Here is a 21,972-nt window from a genome sequence, read left to right as displayed (position 1 = left end):
AGACACAAGAATAATTTATTATATAGTGAGATACAATGAGTTTACATGTAACATAACCGTTCATGTAGCGTTTTATGGTTATGATGTCATACCTGGAATTAAATTTTCTGAGAAGAGGTTCAGTTCCATATACAACTGGGCAATAAAAAATAAAAATTTATTTCTATTGAATTCCTGGTCTTCAAATACTTGCGATAAAATTAAGGGTCCTGTTACCTGAGCACTGAATTAGTTAAATGTTCACGGGGACAACCCACGAAAAGCCAAAGCTGAACCACATCGATAATGGAGTATCAGCCTATATTTAGTGACTTAAAGCCAGTTACACTTAGAGAGAAAAATAAAAAAACTTCTCCAATAACTTAATGTGTATCTTCACAAAAGTGGATGGGAATTCTGGGGCTTAGAACATATAGCATGATTTTCTCAGAGAGAATTCTTTGACTGTTTTGTAAAAAAAATCAAATAGTTAAATATTAACTCTTACCTGGGCCATGCCCACAGTGAAAGCAAAAGGGCTCAGAAAACATAAAGTCCACTCCAAAAATGCAGGAAGATGTCTGTACAATGCAGTGAATCCCAGACTCCCCCAGAAGACAGTAAGGAGAAAGACAACCAACCCAGTAAGGAAAGGTTTCTTTATCAACACGCTCATCAGGAAAGCTAAGGTTATCTGAGAGGAGAGAAAAACTTCAGGTAGCATATCATTCTCTGAGAATCATCAGTAGCATAACAAAAAGAATTTCATAATACAAAAATATATAACATCTGTTCCTCCCCATCCCACCCCCAGATACTGTCTCATGCAAATATTCATATGCTGCAAAGAGAAACAGAAAAGGTGTGATCAGAATCAGTGAGAAATGACTGGTAGATTTCTCTGAGAGAGAGAGAAAAAAAAAGAGAGAGAGAGAGGGAGAGATAATAAATTCACCAACTCACCAGAGACAGGCCATAAAGGAGAAAGAGGGTGAAGACCACCACGAAGCCAGTTAGGACGACAATTTGGGCAGATTTTACAATAAGAGCCATCAAAGTAGCCACGATAAAGATGAAGCCAGCATACATCAAACCCCAGGAGAGCCTAGCACAGAAACTAAGCATCAGTTCAGAGGGCTGGTGCTTTATCACTTTATTCATTTACTTTGCTAATGATTTGGGAAGCTTACCATACATTGAGAGTAAAGGGGAATATAACAGCGAAGACATTAGAAAACTTCTCTGTCCCCGAAGTTCATATACTACCAGGGAAGGTAGACAATAAACAAGCAAACAGGTAAAATACGTAGCTGATTGCAAAATAAGAAAGAAATAGCCTGAGTAATGTAATGAGGGTAATTGGGAGCAGTTTTCTGGGAAGACATCTCTGACCTACACATCCATTCTGGGATGCTTCTTTCAGTAAAGTAGAAAGACCATGGATAAAAAACAGATGACGGAGCAGGGATCAGCAAATCAGTAAATCTTTTAGGCTTTTTGGACCATACGGTCTCTTGCAACTACTGAAGTCTGCCTTTGCACGGAAGCAGTCGTGGACAATCTGCAATGACCAGGCTGTGTTCCAATAACAAGACACTGATGTTTGAATTTCATATAAACTTTGGTGTGCCATACATGTTCTTTTGATTTTTTAAGGCATTTTCATAAAAGCCATTCCTAGCTTGCAGATTGTTCAAAGAAGAGCCATAGTTTGCCAACCCCTGATGTATATGATTAAATTTATATTAGGTATGGATCAGATATACACTTAAGCATAGGGATGCAGAGATACAGAAAGATAGTTGGATACGGAAGATATGTTTCTCTTGCTCTCAATGCCAAAGAAACAGGAAGAAAGTTCTTGATAGGGGAAAGAGAACACGCTTTCTAACCATTCTGATGTAGGTTCAGGTTTTCTCTGCTACACTGTAACTGTATGGTCCTGAGAGGCAGTTAACTCAATCTCTTTAAATTTCCTTGTTGTCTACTGAAAAAATAATAAGAGAATTAAACAAAACGCATGTTATGTGTGTGATGTGGCAACTGGTTATCATGAACACTTAGCTTTCTTTTCTTCAAAGTATTAAAGCCATCCTGTTTTGGGAAGTCTTGCCTAATTGTAATGATGCCTTTTGCTCAGTCACGTCTGTTCATCTGAAATTGTTCATCTCTCCATGAACTTCTTAATTTCATTCACATGCGGTATCAATAGAATGTCATAGCCTTTTCTTAGGGGAGAAAAAGCCTGATTTTTTTTAACCTTTCTTCATTGAATGGATTTGGTTTCTCTCTTCTTTTTTTTTTTATCATATTATTTACTTTTCTCTGACTCTGTAGATTTCTATTTTTTAAAAAACATAGCAAGATTTTCTTCAGTGTTGAGCTACAGAATTTTAATACAAAAGAGACACCAGAGAAAACTCCCATTCTAGATCAAACTAGCCATCCTTTTTCTCCACTTCTGCACTCGGTTAATTGAACATCTCTGGAGAAAATAAAATAAATAAATTTGGTGTAAAATGTGGGGTCTTCTGACTCAACTGAACAGTGCCTAACCTCCTTTTAGCGACTACATGGCATCCGTCCAGAACTATTCTGTATGTTCCACAAATCTTGTTCACCATTGACAATAACATCAGTGTGTAAAAAAATCCAGTTCAACCCATGACTTTTCCAGTCCAGAACTCATGATTTTACTATTCTATATCTCAAATACATCCCTTGGCTAAACCCATTAAATTCTTTTTTTTGTTTCCGGTTAGGGATTCACTCCTCAGTTTCTTAACTTACATCTACTGATCTCTCAGACTGTGACCCTTCCCAAATTTTTATTAACTGTCATCTAATATTGAGTGCTTAATTCTTGTTAAACTCAACACGAAGCGCTTTAAATACATTCCCTTCTTTCTTTTTTAAGATTTTATTTATTCATGAGAGACAGAGAGAGAGTGAGAGAGACAGAGAGAAAGATAGAGAGGCAGGCAGAGGGAGAAGTAGGCTCCTTGCAGGGAACCCAATGTGGGACTCGATCCCAGGACCCTGGGAATCACAACCTGAGCCCAAGGCAGACACTCAACTACTGAGCCACCCAGGTGCCCCAGAATCATTCTTTCTATTGCTTAGTGACCTGAGTATCAGCAGACATCTATGGGACCAGGCTTCCTTTAATTCAAAGAAGTGTGACAACTTTTATTTACCAAGCTTACTTGAGTCTATTACAATCATTTATAATGCCCTACTTAGGAAAGAATCAAGTTTAAATATGACACTTTATAGGCTTAGGGAGTCTAACCAGCTTGCTGTACTTATCGATGTTGCCTGATAGATTGTGGCAACATAACTTACCAGAATGCTGACTCTCGAAGGCCCATCATCATCATCAGTGACTTAATGTATTGTCTTTCTTGTGTAACATTGACTGATACATAGTAAATGAACGCAGAAAAAGAAATAATGCAGAAGAATATGAAAAGATCAGTCACGACTCCTGCTTGGGCAACAAAAGGTAATATCTTCATATTTATACCAGTAGTGGACATCAGCTCTTCCATCACTGAATGATTTGTTGTAATCTAAGGGAAGGTATCAATGAACAAATTGTTATCATCAAGCAATTTATAATTTCATGCATTTTCCCCTCAGTTATAAGAAATTATGTGCATTCCACATGTAAATAAATAGGCTTATCATGATTTGGCCCCGTGTAGTTCCTCAAACGCTCCTAAGTTCTGTCCTGCATCCTCAGATCTTTCCTATTTACCATCTTCACTGAACAAAATTTTACTCAGGCTTGAAGGCACAACTGAAATGCTGCTTCAGTTAGCCATCTTCCCTGATATTTCTCATCGAGTATCTCCTGCTCCATTATTTGCCTTCAATTCCACAATAGAACCTAAATTCTTAGTGATTTCATATCCATATCTCTATCTCCTCACTGCCCAGTATCTCTGGAGAAAAGTACCCGTGTTCTACTTATCTCCTGATCCTCATTGCTTAGTGTAATGGCTTAAATACAACAGTTGTTCAGTGTATTGTGCCAAATAAGTGAATCAATTAATTAAATGCCAAGATGGGACAATCCGTTACAGCACCATCATGGAAATGTAATTTGCAATGCAGTTGGTTTCCTTTAGCTTCATACTCACTTCTATGATAGCAGCGTTAATGGCAGCTTGAAAAGCTACAAAGCCTTTCTCCCAGAACATTGAAGCTTCGCATGTGACTTTTTCATCCATTACTTGACAATGAGCTTTAATAAAAGAACATAACCGTTTACGGTGGGATGGGACATTCTTGGTTAGGGGAAAAAGCAAAACCTCAAATGTTTCAAAATGCCCTCCAAGTCCACCATAATAAAGCGTATGGTAGGACTTCTCGGGTGAGGTTTGAAGAGCACACCAGAATTGCTTGGTTAATGTAGTAAAGACCAGTTACCAACAATTTTTCATTCGTTCTTGTCATGCTCTCAGTTAGCCAAGAATGTTTTGTTGAGCTCTACTCTTCTGTTGCTTATGCCAAGAAAGTGCTACACTTTTTTAAACGTTGGGGAATCACTGAGCAAGAATCTTTCCATCAGGGTGTATTTAGGAGCAACGCAGGAATAATAGCAAATACAATTTCTTAATTAAACAATTTACTGAAGGAGACAAGCTTGTTTAAAATAAGAATGAATCTCATGTATGTTTAGCAATTAAGAGTGCACGTGTGTAGGTTTGTGCAGCCCTCAGTGACCACATGTGCCCACTGGTGGCTAATGATGTGTAACCACACACACACACACACACACACACACACACACACAAACCCCAAACTTCTTGTAGGAAAGTTACCTGAATGGTCTCTGTGTTCCTTCACCTTGGGGATCCTACCTCCCCAGAAAAATTTCAAATGATAAGAGAAGGTATCATTAAAGAGGACTTTCACTGCATCTACAGAGTAGTTTAAATCCAAGTCTTCCATGCTTTTCTCATCTGGCCACCCTAGGACTGTTCTTCCTGGCATGAAAGAAAGAAGTAGCTGGTAAGTTAGAAGATTTCCATGTGGTCCAACAACAGCATGCCATGCCATGCCATATCCAGTTATGCTAAAGTTGTTTTATATTAAAATCCTTTATTCACTAAAGGCAGGGCTGGTCCTAAAAACAGACTCACACCTTGGGGAAGTGTCTAAAATTCTAGATAAAATCACGGTTATGTGGAGATCATTTTTATCACAAATAGATCATACCTTTCCAAATACACTTTTAAACCCAGGATTTAAAGCACAATGAATTTGAAATAGCAGCAATATCACTCATGTACACACAGATCTATCCAAAGATGAAGTAGATGCTATGATTATAGTATGTATTTTCATATGGTGATGGTGTCAACGTGGCCAAACTTCCAAAGACAGTAGAAAGTTGTTAAATTTGGAGAATGTTTTCTCCAAACATTGTTTCTCCAACATAAAACGTTGTTTATTCCAAAAGATATAATGTGAATTAACGACTGTTACTGACCAAACCTGGGTCACTTAAACCATGTAATTCTCTGGAGTCTAGTTTCAATTGGATGCCCGCAGCTCTAGTGCAATTCGACATGCTCCTAATCGTCTGCATTTCCTGCAATCTGGCAGCTGCATCCAGAGGCTTAATCAGACTCTGGTCAAATCCCTTTGGCAAGACTATAGGTGGTGGTGTGTTCTTTCATCAGAGTGTCATGATTTCTGATAATCTGGTTTTTTGAAGATGTTAGTAGCCATAGATGCTCAGTGCCTAGGTCCATTAATTCAATGGGACTATCAAAATGGTGATAATATATTTCCATCATTTGTTTTTTATTTATTGGTAGAAAAAATTATAAAAATGGCACTTCCCATCGTCTGTTTGATTATCCAATAGTACAGTTCATATAGGATAAATCCTGGTATCTTCCCATTATGTACAAATTTTCATAAGAAGGACTGGTTCTGTACCATCCTCCAAAAGAGATTCTTTTCTCTTTATACATTTGGAAAGCCTGGATTTTACATATACATGGGATGAGTTTCAAATCATCGCACGTGTTATTCTTTTTGAAGCTCAAAGTACACCAACTTAGACCAGTGGGAATATCCTCAAGTTGGTTGCTGAGCCCCTTTGATAGAATCTGTTATCACTGGCTTCCTATCTATCTGGAATGACAAAAATTTTTAAAATATTTTTATTTATTTATTTATTTATTTATTTATTTATTTATTTATTTATTTATGAAAGAAAGAGAGAGAGAACATGGGGGGAGAAATAACCTTGCCACCTGGTTTTGTTTATGACTACTGCCTGTGATTTCTTGGTTTTGCTGTCTAATTTCTCTCTCAATTTTTTATGGATTTGAAGAGATTTAAAAACCCTGCTGTCAGCACTGTCCAACATCTCCAGAATCTTCTCACTAACATATATTCGAGTAACACCAGACTGTCTCATTTTGATATAGACTATAATGAGGATAACAGGAAATCCCAAATTAAATTTGTGTGCTTTGCAAATAAGGAAAACACCAAGATCTGCCAGGGAACATACCTTTCATGAATGGGGCTGAAGCCACCTTGTTCATTATCTCCTGGGTTGTTTTGGATTCAGGTGCAAATGCAATTACATAATTAGAATCATTAAAATTATCTACACGTCCCAGATCCATTGCAGGCAATTGAATAAAGTCATTAACTTGATGTAAATTGGAGGAAAGTTGATATGTAAACAGCACTAGAAGAAATGAGAAAAACCATTCCTACACAGCAATGAGAGAAAAATGAAGCAAATCAGTAGCTGTTCATCCACAGATAAATCATCCACGAGCAACTTAAAACACTTAGTATTGTTATGCAATTTGGGCCATTTTTTCCTCTCTCATGGTTCCCAAGTGTTTCCATTTTCTTTTATCCTTTGATTAGACATTTTGAAATATGTGCATCATCTACCAAGAGAGAGTTGTGGCATTTATTCCAATTATAACTGAGAGTCTAAGTCTATCATACTTTAACATGACTGTTAGAAGCTAAATTGCTTCATGCATTCATGAAGTGGTTTTATTCATGCCCAGTGGTTTATAGTCATGCTGACCTGAGTGTCAATGATAAAGAAATGCTAGCTATCATGAAATTGGTTTCCAGCTCTCATCCACAGGAGCAAGTGCCAATTTTTACCTGCTTTGGCCCTGCAAGTGGGAGAGTGCCAAAATACTGCTCATAAAAAGAATTTTTAAAAAATCTTTGTCATTGTGACAACATTCTGATATTGGAAATGCAACAGAATGCATTTGAAGTCTGGTATGAAGAACATATTTTAAAAAAAATTCATGAGAGACCCAGAGAGAGAGGCAGAGACACAGGTAGAGGGAGAAGCAGTCTCCCTGTGGGGAGCCTGATGCGGAACTCGATCCCGGGACCCCAGAATCATGACATGAGCTAAAGGCATATATGCTCAACCATCGAGGCACCCAGATGCCCCGAAGAGCACATTTTATTACTTTCAGCTCTAAACACAGGGGCTTTAAAAGTGGTATATATCTTATTTACCACCTGATCTTAGTTTAGTACGTGTATTGCTCTATACCAAATCTATCTACTTAGATGGATAAATTGACAGATATAATGTGTATATTAAAAATGGGTAAAATGTTGGAAGTAACACATCTCTTTAGAGTAGAATCCAACTTTTATATTTATATTTATTTAATCTTTACTCCATGCTGGGATTTTTGTATGCTTCATTTACTGCCAATCCAAGCATTCAATATAGCTTTGTTGAAAGAACACACACGTACATAATGTTCATAAGACCAAATTTTAATATGCTAACCCTTGCACTTTGGGTATTTTATAAACCATTTTTAACTTTTTAAATACACTTTTATCAGTTTCCTTAGTTTTTTACACAATTTTCTATATTGATCATTCTTATCAGTAGAAAATAAGTACTCTCTCAATAGAAGCAAAAGTTGAAAATGCCATTTTCTTTTCCTGTTTGTTTGTATACCTATTATTTTTTTCCCATTGACATTGCCTGTATCCACAGTACAATTGAGTAGAAGTGCTACAATTTATCTTTTGAGTTTTTTCCTTAATTTTGGATTACTTGCTGGATTAATTCTAGATTATTTTATTATTTTATTTATTTATTTATTTATTTATTTATTTATTTATTTATATTAGAGAGAGAGAGAGAGAGGCAGAGACATGGGCAGAGAGAGAAGCAGGCTCCATGCAGGGAGCCCGATGTGGGACTCGATCCCGGGTCTCTAGGATTGTGCCCTGGGCCAAAGGCAGGCTCTAAACTGCTGCACCCCCAGGGATACCCAATTCTAGATTTTCTAATTCTAAATTTACTTCTTTTTTTGACTATGACCCTGAACTTTTATTTACCTTTTTCTTCATGAATTTCAAACAAGTTCAGATGTTTAGAATTATTATCTCTGCAATATAAAGACATGGCTTTATTTTTCAGGGAGCTTCTGAATATCAATTAGTTAAAGAATGCCTTTAGTAAGACCTATAATAATAGTAATATATTTAAAGGACTCTCATTTGAAGTGATCACAGAGTCCAGAATTTGAAACAATAAAAGTCCAGCCTGTTGGTTAAAAATATAATACGTACATGAAACATTAAATAATGAAGATAAACTGCACTGCCCCCCTCCCCCCCCAAAATTCTCCTCTTCTAAATATGAGAAGACGTGGACTCTGAACCATACCAACAAAGTCTCTCTTTTCATCCTCCACTTTTTCAGAAAGTTCTTACAGAGGAGAGCCCATGTTTGCTGACCGACACTTATGTGCCTCTTGCTCATTCTGACCTGTTTATTTTAAAATAAAGAAATGAAAGAAGCAAATGTGAATGTCTGAAATAGGAAACATTATGCAATCAAACCAAAAAGAAGTACCATAACAGCTGTTTCCAATTGCATGTCTAGGAAAGGGAGCCAGAAGGCTAAAAACATACAAAGGGAAATTCAAATTAATGACCAAATCAATTAGTTTAATCTTCATGAGAAGCCCTTGGGATAGATCCCATTATTTTGTCCATTTAAAAGAGGAGGGAAATGAAGCACACAGAGGCTAAGTGACTTGCCAAACACAGCTGGGTGGCAGAACCAGGGCTTTAACTTGGATGACCAAGTTCTGGAGACCTCGCTCTTAACCACTGTGCCAGTCCTGTGGAAGTTGGTCTAGGGATTGTGTGGATCAATTCTTTCCTGCAGGATCAGAGATTCTATCAGCATCCAGACAGGTGGTGAGGAGCTCTAGGAGGGATGCACGCAGACTACTTATCCACAGGTTTTTGTCTGTGACATCGTCATCAGAAGCCCCTAGATGCTGGAACATAAGGAAAGATTGATTACTCTCTCAAGAGGCAGAGTAAATATATGATCTTTTAAAAAGAAAACCTTATTGCAAGAAACAAAAGAAAAGTTTTTAAAATTCCCCTGGCTATTCGGGGTCTTTTCTGATTCCACACAAATCTTAAAATAATTTTAAAAAAGAAAACCATATCTGGGGGCATCACAATGCCAGATTTCAGGTTGTACTACAAAGCTGTGGTCATCAAGACAGTGTGGTACTGGCACAAAAACAGACACATAGATCAGTGGAACAGAATAGAGAATCCAGAAGTGGACCCTGAACTTTATGGGCAACTAATATTCGATAAAGGAGGAAAGACTATCCATTGGAAGAAAGACAGTCTCTTCAATAAATGGTGCTGGAAAATTGGACATCCACATGCAGAAGAATGAAACTAGACCACTCTCTTTCACCATACACAAAGATAAACTCAAAATGGATGAAAGATCTAAATGTGAGACAAGATTCCATCAAAATCCTAGAGAAGAACACAGGCAACAACCCTTTTTGAACTCGGCCATAGTAACTTCTTGCAAGATACATCCACGAAGGCAAAAGAAACAAAAGCAAAAATGAACTATTGGGACTTCATCAAGATAAGAAGCTTTTGCACAGCAAAGGATACAGTCAACAAAACTCAAAGACAACCTACAGAATGGGAGAAGATATTTGCAAATGACATATCAGATAAAGGGCTAGTTTCCAAGATCTATAAAGAACTTATTAAACTCAACACCAAAGAAACAAACAATCCAATCATGAAATGGGCAAAAGACATGAACAGAAATCTCACAGAAGAAGACATAGACATGGCCAACATGCACATGAGAAAATGCTCTGCATCACTTGCCATCAGGGAAATACAAATCAAAACCACAATGAGATACCACCTCACACCAGTGAGAATGGGAAAAATTAACAAGGCAGGAAACCACAAATGTTGGAGAGGATGTGGAGAAAAGGGAACCCTCTTACACTGTTGGTGGGAATGTGAACTGGTGCAGCCACTCTGGAAAACTGTGTGGAGGTTCCTCAAACAGTTAAAAATATACCTGCCCTACGACCCAGCAATTGCACTGTTGGGGATTTACCCCAAAGATACAAATGCAATGAAACGCTGGGACACCTGCACCCCGATGTTTCTAGCAGCAATGGCCACGATAGCCAAACTGTGGAAGGAGCCTCGGTGTCCAACGAAAGATGAATGGATAAAGAAGATGTGGTTTATGTATACAATGGAATATTACTCAGCTATTAGAAATGACAAATACCCACCATTTGCTTCAACGTGGATGGAACTGGAGGGTATTATGCTGAGTGAAGTAAGTCAGTCGGAGAAGGACAAACATTATATGTTCTCATTCATTTGGGGAATATAAATAATAGTGAAAGGGAAAATAAGGGAAGGGAGAAGAAATGTGTGGGAAATATCAGAAAGGGAGACAGAACATAAAGACTGCTAACTCTGGGAAACGAACTAGGGGTGGTAGAAGGGGAGGAGGGCGGGGGGTGGGAGTGAACGGGTGACGGGCACTGGGTGTTATTCTGTATGTTAGAAAATTGAACACCAATAAAAAAAAAAAAATCAAAAAAAAAAAAAAAAAAAAAAAAAAAGAAAAGTTTTTAAGTCTTCCGCTTAACAACTATAATAAAATTCAAGAGGAAAGGTAAGAAGAAATGAAAAGCAACGTACATGCTTAAAAATCCCACTGAAGTCAGTAAAGAACACAAAATCTGATACAGAGAAAAATTTTGTAATCTTACCAAATTTTCAATGAAAATTAAAACTCATTTAAAAACCATGAGAGAGATCAAAAACACATAAGTGGAAAGAAAAAAATAGGATCAGAAGTAAAGTTTTTGGTAAAGAGATACTCAAAAAGAAGAGAAAACAGTCTGGAGAAAAAGATATTGAGGTGAAAAAAAAAAACATACTAGTGGAAATTAACTTTTCAATGTAGTGGAAAGACATGTATATTTCCCAAAAAGGCTCTCCAAGTACCAAATACAATGACAAAAAAATAACAATTTTTTTAAAACTAAAGGATAAAGGAAAAAGTTGGAATCAAGTTGACAGGGTCGAGGGGGTAGTTCAGTAAGGAATGAGTAAACAGTTTGCAATGGAATGAAAATCAACCTGATATCTTCAAAGTGGATTCGCCTATTTTCCTTTGAAAAATCTACCAATGGGATAAATCCAAAAACATTGAATTATTTATTTGCAATAAAATTAGAACATGGTTTAACCCCAAACCACAGACATTCCCCCAAGAAATGTCAACCAAACTATTAAATTCTGCCTCAAATTAAGGAATACACTCAACAAACTTTTTTTTTATAATAAATTTACTTTTTTTATTGGTGTTCAATTTACCAACATACAGAATAACACCCAGTGCTCATCCCGTCAAGTGTCCCCCTCAGTGCCCATCACCCATTCACCCCCAACCCCCGCCCTCCTCCCCTTCCACCACCCCTAGTTCGTTTCCCAGAGTTAGGAGCCTTCATGTTCTGTCTCCCTTTCTGATACTTCCCACACATTTCTTCTTCCTTCCCTTATATTCCCTTTCACTATTATTTATATTCCCCAAATGTCAAAAAAGTTTTTTGACTCCCTGATTGAAATGTGCATATTAATCAAAGAATGAGAAAATTAATTGAATCTAAAATTATTAAGAAACCCTGAGAACCAGACAACATTCTCTCACTTGAAATAACCTGTAGGGTAAAAGGCCATGGCAGATGCATGGCATCTGATTCCACCTCATGGAATGTCAGGAAGATGATGCAATTCTGCATGAATACAACATCGTTGCTTTGTTCAAGTCCACAGCCAAGATATAGGAAAAGAATACGGAACATCTTTACACCAGTGGTAAGAAACAACAATAGCCCAAACGAAATTAAAACCACATTTCCCATGGCATGAACAAAAAACAAGAAATGTGGAGAGACCTTGATGAACTGAATCCTCAAGAAAGACAAGCCCATGATGGGTACAAAGAGAGCCAATCTTGCAGCTTCCATATCTGGGGGAAGCACCTCATCTGGGTGTGGGTGGAGAGACAAGGTGTGTCCACCGGAAAGGGTATTTGCAAAGACAAGGAGGGAAAGGTCAAAGCTTAGATAATGTATTGATGGGATACAAGAAGTAGAATCTAATAGAGTGTAAATGCAAAGAATTAAAACAGCCTAAACAAGTTTTTCTTCACCCTACAACCATGTTGGATTTTCGAAAAGGATAAAAGGGTAAAAAAATGTTCCTGAAAAATAGAACCCCTGAAGCTCTGTGACTTCTTGTGCTGTCTAGCTTCTGAGACCTTGCCAGAGTTGCACCCAGTGGTGTGAAAGTGTTCTTTGTTGGAAAACTAAGGGCAGAAAAATAGAGTTATTGTGGTAAGGCCTGTTGGGTAAAGAGGTATGTGTGGGGTCATTACAGAAAATCTGGTTCTTGCAAAGTTGCGGGCCCCATTTTATTGCCAGGAGAAAAGAGCACCTAAAATAATTTTCAGATTCATGATGCCTGTTACTCCAGCATGCATATGAGTGGATAGGAGGGAGGTAGAAATAGGGATAGGGGGTGGGCAGACAGCAAACACATGAATCAGATAAGTTTGTAGTTGGGAGTTCCTTGAACTGGAAACTCATTTTAATTGTATATTATTGGAGGCAATTTAGGCCTGATGATTTACAGGCACCCATGTTGCTCAGCAGACCAGTCATTCATTGCCTCCTATTTATGGGCTCAACCTTGGCCTTGGAAGTAAGTCAGGTAAGGACCTAGGCTCACAGGGAGAGAGCACTAGCCTTTAGGCTTACACACAGGTCTACCAGTCAGCCAGACTGTCAGTTTCCAGTATGTGGGTCAAGTCATCAGCAACTCCATAGAATTGTTTGCAGAGGGCAGCCCGGGTGGCTCAAAGGTTTAGTGCCACCTTCAGCCCAGGGCCTGATCCTGGAGACCTGGAATTGAGTCCCATGTCAGGATCCCTGCATGGGGCCTGCTTCTCTCTTTGCCTGTGTCTCTGCCTCTCTCTCTCTGTGTATGTGTCTCTCATGAGTAAATGAATAAAATCTCTAGGAAAAAAATTGTTTACATAAGACATTATATAGAGAGAACCTATATAACAACAATTCAGGATATACCTAACAGTGATTAAATAATCTCTTTCAAACCCAGTGAAGGCAGCAGATTCCAGATATAACACCCAGTCTGATAATGGTAGCATGATGTAATTATTTATATGGTCATCTTAGTGAAGTCCAAGAGTTACTAGCCTATCTCCCAGAATGAGCTACGTAATTGAATCTCAAGAAGTCTATTTCATTATTTTCTTGTCAGGAAGAATAACAAAATTACTGAGACTTAGAAAGCATGAATGCCCATGAATTATCTTAGTTGGTAAAGAAAACATGAAACGTAGTCTTAGTTAATAGAACCCAACATTAGGAGAGGAATTTCTCTCTGCCTTAAGTAGGTGATCTTCGCATTTGATCTGCCTCCTGAATACCAGTAGGGATGAGCATATTCATGGCTGTGCTCTCGCCCCATGGATAAGGTCAGTATTAGGCCATGAATCTAGTAGCCAGAAACAGCCACTACCTGTTCCAAGGATAGTGGCTTGAGCTTTGGCACAAGGCTTAGAGCACAAGGTCAATTGGCCAATAAGACCTGGGTTTGAGGGGTTGTTGTGTCCTCCTTTGGTGCCATATTGAAGAAGGATGGAAACCACAGAATTGCTATTTATTGTCTTTTCCATCAAATTACTAATGAGGTTGTTTCTGGCTACTGGAGTCATGGCCTAATATCGATCTTATCCATGGGACGAGAGCACAGCCATGAATATGCTGGTCTCTACTGGTATTCAGGAGGCAGAGCGAATGCGAAGATCACCTACTCAAGGCACAAATAAAACCTAATCATTGTGTGTTCCAGGGAATTTGGGGCATCTGCCATTTCAATCTGAAAGGCGAGGAATAAACTGAAGAGAAACAAGGCAGGCAGGATAATGGTCCTGTTCTAATCCTGGAACTTGTGAATATTTTACATTACATGACAAAGGAGAATTAATAACAGATGGGAGTCAGGTTGCTAATCAAGTGACTCTAAATCAGGGAGATAATCCTGAGTCATCTAGATGGATCCAAGGTAATCGCAAGGGTCCCAAAAAGTAGAAAAAAGAAGTGAAAAGGGCAGAGTGAGGTGCTGTTAAAAGGACTGAACCCATTGCTGGCCTTGAAGATGGAGGAAGGCGGGCACGAGCTGAGGCATGCCAGCAGCCTCTGGAAGCTCAAGAAGGCAAGAAAGCAGAGTTCTCCCTCGCATCCTCCAGAAACGAATGCAGCCCTTGCCAGCACCTTGATTTTCGTCCAGTGAGACTCACATCACACTTCTCACCTCCCACACTGTAAGATGATAAATCTGTTTTGTCCTCAGCCATGAAGTTCACGGTCATCTGTGGCAGCAGCCACAGAAAATTAATACAAGGAGCACAAAAGGAGGCTGAAAGCGTGAAGCCTGAGAGTAAGACAAGGACAAGGGCTCTAGGACATAAAGAGTTGCCTTTATGAGGTGCCCCCTTGTGGAACAAAAATTGTCCAAAAATGAACAAAGGGATCATGTTTGGATGAGCTCCTGACGATGGTGCCACCGGAGCAGGCTGTGATGGCCTGGAGACCCCAACTGAAAGAGACCACGACATTGCCAATTAAGCAGTCAGTGCCCTGGTGAACCATGGTATCAGAGACGGTTAAATATGTTGCCTACGTGCATACTCTCCTTTCTTTCTGTGGAGGGATGCATGTGCTAGAAAGTCTTGATGACTACAGAAGAATGAACTGTCACGATGGTGGTTATTTATTCCTGACTAAGGACTGAGTCCCATTCCCCGCCCCCCCCGCCCCCCATACAGGGTATTTCCCATCAGGATATATACACATCCTAATGTATAGATCAAGGGAAAGGAAAAAAAATTACTGTTCACCAGAGGAACATAAAATATCTTACTAATTTAAATTGCTCTAGATAGGAAGTGTGATCTAGAAATAATAATGTGGCTATAAAAAACCAGCCACTCCCCACCAGATAGAATTCCTCGTAGTCAGAAAATAAACACATTGCACAACAGATCAGATCAAGATTCCAATAGATGGAGTATGATAAAGAAGGTCAATAAAAATATTGCCCTGAGTTTTCTTGATGAAAATATTCTCAAGCCAATTAAAACAATTCAAGACTCAGAAAATCGTGTGCCCCCTCCCCACCCACCCACCCCCCTACGCACTCATGCTTATGGATCCTCTGGCAGTAAAACTGAAAACAAACAAAAAACAATAAGTAATTCTAATCACTTGGGAAACAGCCCATGCTTGCAAAGAGGCAACAACGTAAAGTCACATTCCTTTCAATTCAGCCAATACCCTTTTAAGATAATATATGCTATTTGTCCAAACATACTTTATAGTCATGGGATAAAAAAGAAAAAAAAAAAAAAAAAGCAAGCCCCACTTAGTTCTCCAACTGGTTTTTTAAGCCATACAACATTAAATACTCAGATGACTTGGAAAATCAGAACAACTAATAATTTACTGCATTTTAATAGTTTCCATCTAAATGTTTGACATTCCCTGTTTGAAGTCATAAGTTATAGTTGTATATGCAAAACAACCACAATTTTAGAGATTAACTTACTCTCAGGAAAGCTGGAGCAAGAGTCTAGAAACAATGCATCCACAGGTCTCTGCATGTCCTGGAGGAGATTTCACATTCCTTTTGGGTCACTACTACATCATGCTTTTAATTTCATGTTTATTGTGAAGAATTCCGGTTTAGAATGATTTCCGAAAAGGATTATGGTCTGAGTTCGGCCAGGCTGCCAAAAACTCTCCGCTCACATCACATGGTGACTTCTTTGCTGTTTTTCTTTTCTTTGTCTCCCAGCCAGCCACTCAGCAGGGAGTTCGTAGTTGCAGATGGCTCGCTGGACATATCAAAACATCAGCAGCTATCAAACCAAAGAGAATCTAGTCTTTCCCAATTAGCTTTTTCATACAATGCCCTAATGGCAGAGTTGACCCCCAGCACAGCCTTTTTTGAAAAAAAAAAAAAAGAAACATAAGTGAAGAGATGGGTCAGAGAAAAGCAGAGCAGAGAGAGGTTGAAAAAGAAAAGATTTTTTTTTTTTTAATGATAGCTATAAATATATACCATCGGGTCAGAAAGTCACACAAAATCCTCCACTGAAAATTTAGTTCTTAAAACCTGGGTGCAGAAATATGCCCATGAAGCAGTGTCATGCTTCAGGGTAAAAGAACGAGGTCTGGATTTTCAGCTGCATTTCAGCTGCAATTGCATGCCAGCTAAGTGGGGCATCTCTCCTGGAGTGCCAAGTAGGAGGATGCGGGGAGCCAGGTCATGCCAAAGCACCTGCATCCCCCCAAATCTACCGGCTTGTTCCTTCTGCCACAAGTCCCAGCAAACAAACCACTTCCTCTGGAACCAACTGCTGGTTGGAGTAGGTCCTGTCTTCCCTATTTTTCAAGAAACGTTTCTAACAGGTAGGAATTGCCATCCCACCTTCTTTGAGCATTTCAGTTAAGGCCAGGCAATTCCCGTGTAATTTGTGGCTGATGAAGAAAAGCAAAAGAGGGCCTGCTGTCTTTCCGCTCGCAGTCTGTCCATCTGTTCCAGGCTTCTGCGCTGGGGTTGCTCTCTGAGCACACGACCGATGGAGAAACGATGTGCTGTGCGTGCAATTCTTAAATCGAATAGACTCCTCTGTGCCCCAGGGTCTGCAAAAATCACATGAGATCCTCCTCACCTACTTCCCATCCCTCAATGCTTATTCAATCGTGTGTGCTCTTGCACTAGTTGTGAGTTCAGAAATTGCTCTCAGCAAACAAAACAGAGGCAGATCGAACTCATTAATGCCGGAGACTGTCAAACTTAAAAAGAGAAAAAAAAAAAAACACAAACCAAAACACTTCTGAGCGGTCCTGCATGTCTGCTGTCTTCTGCAGAAGATACAAAACTATCCGGTTTTATAACACGGCCAGCATTCTGTAAGCAGAGAATATAATTCAGGAAATGTTTTTCAGTAACTTTTTTCCTAGAAGGATTTTTGTATCAAGGATGGAGCTGATGCCTTCTGGCCCTTGTTGGCTCCTGAACCCTATCGTCTTCTTTTCTTTTCTTCTTTTCCATTCTTTTCTTTTCTTTTTTTTTTTTTTTTAATAGAAGTAGTTGACACGCAATGTTGCATTGGTTTCAGGGGTACATGGTGATTCAGCAAATCCATGTGTTATGCTATGCTCACCGCAAGTGTAGCTACCATCTGTCCATAAAATGCTAGTATAATACCATTAACTGTACCCCATGCTGTGTCTTTCATCCCCATGACTTACTCATTCCATACCTGTAAAGCTGTACCTCTCACTCGCCTTCAGACACTATTCTTTTCCTTCAAAATGTTGGCCTCTTCCTTCCCACATGGCACATGTAATCTCTGTATCACTGTAACAGAGTGAGGGCACGCTCATTAATCTTCAACATTTTCTTGACTAAGTCTTATATCTTCATTCTTCTAAATAATCTTTAGAATCAGCTTGCCAATTAAAAAAAAATCACGCTGTTGGGATTTTAAAAACAGAACAGTACTGATTTTGTGCAGAAGGTAATTGCTATAAGCAACCACATATGGCACTTACGATGTGCGGGGTACACACACTTAAATATTAACCCATTTAACTCACCTAATAATTTTATCAGGTAGGCTCACCCCCATTTTACAGATGAGAAAAATGAAGCCCAGAGAGTTTAAATAACTGGCACAAATTTAGACAGCTGGCGAGTAGCAGCAGATCCTGGGTAAAAATTCAGAGCATCTCCAGTCTGTAGCTTAAATAACAAATGTTATGATGTCTCATTTGTAGGGGGTCCCTGTTCACCCAATGGTTCCCACTTTAGCTACACATATTTTACCATTCGCCTTGCCTTATGCTTCATGTATTTTGCAGCAACGTTCTCCAGTGCCGGAAGCCTTATAGATTTCATGTGGTCGTAAAACATTCCTTGGAGTTTTTTCCTGGCTGCTTGTACAGACTACTTAGCTCCTGGGACATGTGTGTAAAAGCAGAAGAAAAAAAAAAAAAAAAACAACTTGATTTGCAAAGAAAGGAGAATGGAGCCACCTAGCAGCCTGACAGAGAAAGAGAGACACAGAGACAGAGAGAGAGAGAGAGACAGGGAGGGAGGTAGGGAGGGAGACTGAGCACATCTGCTTGTTTCCCAGGGACTTTGTGATCTTGCTTTTTGTCCTTCCTCAGACCCAGCTGCAAGGCTACAGTTGGGTTTTGGCAAATACTCTCCAAAAATTCCTCTTTCTTGTTTTTTTGTTTTTTTTGTTTTTTAATATAAGAAACAAATTCTACTTGGTCCTATTTTGTGTGCTCTCTCTCTCTCTTTGCATTGAAACATCCTTTGTATGGTATATTCTTGCTCTTAATTTTTATTTGCATTTGCATTGCTCAGATATGTTTCCACCTATCTCTAGCATCTGCCTATGGGCTGTCTCTTGAAGCAGTATCATCAACTTTATGGTCAACTAATATTCGATAAAGGAGGAAAGACTATCCACTGGAAGAAAGACAGTCTCTTCAATAAATGGTGCTGGAAAAATTGGACATCCACCTGCAGAAGAATGAAACTAGACCACTCTCTTTCACCATACACAAAGATAAACTCAAAATGGATGAAAGATCTAAATGTGAGACAAGAGTCCATCAAAATCCTAGAGGAAAAAAAAAAATCCTAGAGGAGAACACAGGCAACACCCTTTTAGAACTTGGCCACAGTAACTTCTTGCAAGATATTGTTCTTTTCACCCAGTCTGTAAATCTTCTACTTTCTGTGAGAGATCCAAGTCCCTGCAATAAGCAACTCATATTGTCCAGTTGTCTCATTATACAGTTTCCAAATGAAGCTTTCCTGCTTTTTTCCCATTTCTCCTTTTCAATGCTGATCATAGTATTTATTTTTCCCCCTCTGTTCCTTTTTTTTTTTTTTTACTTTCAACTTGTCCTTTTCTCTTTTGCTGTGGAAAGCCCTGGATGAGTACTTTCTAGTCTTTCATTCCACTAGGAATCATCCTTAACTCTTGACAAACATACTTGAACCTGCCTCACTCTGTCAAGGGAAAAAAAAAAAACAGCCTAAATCTCTATCTTCCCCCCCCCAAGACCTGCTATTTTGGCATCCACACCCCACTCCATATGGATAAGTCGGCCAGCATGGTTGACCTCAAAGCCCAAGCTCTACTCCTTACTCCTTACTCGCAGTGCAATGCCAAGCAGGTGACTCGCCCAAGGAGCCTCTCAGTCCCTCATCTGTAAGATATAGATGATATGATACTATGCAACACGGTCTTTTAGGATTTGAACATTTTAGAATTGGGGGTCCGATTAAAGGAAACAACACATGTAAAGTATTTAGCAAAGTACCAAGCGCTGACTGAGCACTTGATAAATGGTAGCAATTACACTCTTCACAGCCCTGGAAAAACTACAAATGGTAGGGTTTTTTTTTTTTAATTAAAATATAATTGACATGCAATATAATATTCGTTTCAGGTGTATACTCTAATAATTTGGTGATTCTATCCATCACTCAGTGCTCATGACAGTAAATGTACTCTTAATCCCCTTTGTCTATTGCACCCATCCCACCCACCTGGAAATTACAGGTATTTTTTAAAATTACTAATCTGATTAATGAAAAACATACTACCACCTTGATGACTTAACGTATATTTCTTAGGTTACTTGTAATGTCAAGCATATTTTATTTTTATTTTCTTAAAGATTTTTATTTATTTATTCATGAGAGACACACAGAGAGAACCAGAGACATAGAAAGAGGGAGAAGCAGGTTCCCTGTGGGGACCCCGATGTGGGACTCAATGCCGGGACCCCGGGATCACGACCTGAGCCAAGGGCAGACACTCAACCACTGAGCCACTCAGGGGCCCCTGTCAAGTATATTTTAACACGATTTCTGGCTACTTGTAAATTGACTAGTAAATCCATCTTTTTTTTTCTCTACTTATATTACTGTTTACTCTGTCATTCTGGATTTTTGTGTTTAAGCTTTTGTTTTTGACCATGACTGAGAATATCTTTTTTTTTTTTTTTGACTGAGAATATCTTAAATCATTTATTTAAAAAATAACGTTGCTGCCTTCTCACATCTAGTTTTGCTGATAAGCAAGCTTATCTAACTCTGAATCTCATTCACTTAAGGTATTTCTTTGTTCTTGCTAGGTGATTTTAGGATTTTTCTCAGTCACAAATGTATGAAGTTTCATGAAAATGTGCTTAGGAGTAGGCTTTGGTTTTTGGTTTTGGTTTTTGGTCCTGCCTGGCACTCTGTGGCCACTTGCAATCAAAGAACTTGTGTTCTTTGTTTTGTTTTGTTTTTAAGTTCTGGGAAATTTTCAGCTAATATTTTGGTCCAGTATTGCTTCCCTTTTAGTCTATTCTTTTTTTCTGAGAAGCTTATTAGGTATTTGAGGTCGATTGTCTTTGTCTAACCTTCTTCCTAACTACTGTCTTAAAACTGGAAAGCAATCCATTTTCACACCACATAAATCTCTCCAACATACAATTTTTATTATGTCACTCCCATCGCTGCCTTCGCAGTGTCTTGGCTCCTTTGCAAAACTACATAAGGCTTTTATCATCTGGTCACTGCCCCAGCCTGCCTTTGCCTTAACCCTTCTTCTAACTCCAGACATACTGAGACATGATTTTTAAAATTTTAAAATTTTATTTTATTTTGAGAGAGAGAGAGAGCACCTCAAGGTGTGAGCAGAGGGGAGAGGCAGAAGGAGAGGGAGAGAAAGGATCTTAAGCAGGCTCCACACCCAGCACAGAGTCCAATGTGGGGCTGGATCTCACAACCCTGAAATCAGGACCTGAGCTAAAACCAAAAGTCAGACACTTAAACATGTACACCATTGAGGCACCCCTAATTTTTTTTTTTAAATGAACGCATCATAATGTAATTTACCTCTGTTTACTCTCTTGGAATTAACCCCTCCTCTCATCTGGCCTTCCCATAATGACTTTATAAATGATCATTGTAAGGCCCAGTAGTTATATGTAATAATTGATAACTATCCTCCTAATATTACTTGTCCATCAGGTCTTGTGTCTGACTTCTCGCATAGGAGGCTTCTTGGCCTTGTCCTATGTGGGTTAGAGGCCCTTCTCAGGTACTCCCATGGCACCATGCACTGCTGTGGTGGTATGTACCTCACCATACTTCAAACTAATCATACTCATCTCTCCCAGCATAAACTAGATGTTAAACAACTGAGGAGTACTGTAGACTCTTCACTGTGTTCATATCACAGAGCCTAGGGCATGAAAGTTGCTCAATACATAGATTTTGAATTTTAGATTTATAGCGTGGATGTGAGATAGGGAAGCAAAACCAAAACAAAACTATGATGCCTTCTTTCTAGAACCCTGGTTTTGAAAGAAAGGCCATCGGTGGAGTGGGAGCCAAAATGAGTTGTTTGGATCAAGGGTAGGTTTCTTTTTTAAAGGTGGTATTTAGAAGGGAAAGAAAAAAGGA

At 38.9% G+C, this 21,972-nt stretch overlaps 1 protein-coding gene across 2 annotated transcripts in view; it reads right to left on the bottom strand.

Annotated features, from left to right (window-relative positions):
• The window catches only part of ABCA9 (ATP binding cassette subfamily A member 9), a 59,644-nt gene extending 43,331 nt beyond the window's left edge, over positions 1–16,313 (bottom strand). Inside the window, exons 1-9 of one of the 2 annotated variants that reach the window (XM_077853664.1) lie at positions 16,030–16,313; positions 9,067–9,311; positions 8,690–8,791; positions 6,518–6,725; positions 4,809–4,973; positions 4,125–4,228; positions 3,325–3,551; positions 943–1,084; positions 488–673 (exon numbers count right to left, since the gene is read on the bottom strand). In XM_077853664.1, coding sequence (XP_077709790.1) covers positions 488–673; positions 943–1,084; positions 3,325–3,551; positions 4,125–4,228; positions 4,809–4,973; positions 6,518–6,725; positions 8,690–8,785 — 1,128 coding nt within the window. In that variant the 5' untranslated portion in view covers positions 8,786–8,791; positions 9,067–9,311; positions 16,030–16,313. The remainder of the gene's footprint in view (positions 1–487; positions 674–942; positions 1,085–3,324; positions 3,552–4,124; positions 4,229–4,808; positions 4,974–6,517; positions 6,726–8,689; positions 8,792–9,066; positions 9,312–16,029) is intronic. The other variant, XM_077853665.1, reaches the window with a different exon arrangement.
• Positions 16,314–21,972: the final 5,659 nt, after the last annotated feature.

Source organism: Canis aureus, chromosome 16 (assembly GCF_053574225.1).
Source record: "Canis aureus isolate CA01 chromosome 16, VMU_Caureus_v.1.0, whole genome shotgun sequence".
Classification (NCBI taxonomy): domain Eukaryota; kingdom Metazoa; phylum Chordata; class Mammalia; order Carnivora; family Canidae; genus Canis; species Canis aureus.
This window is presented reverse-complemented; position numbering and strand designations above follow the sequence as displayed.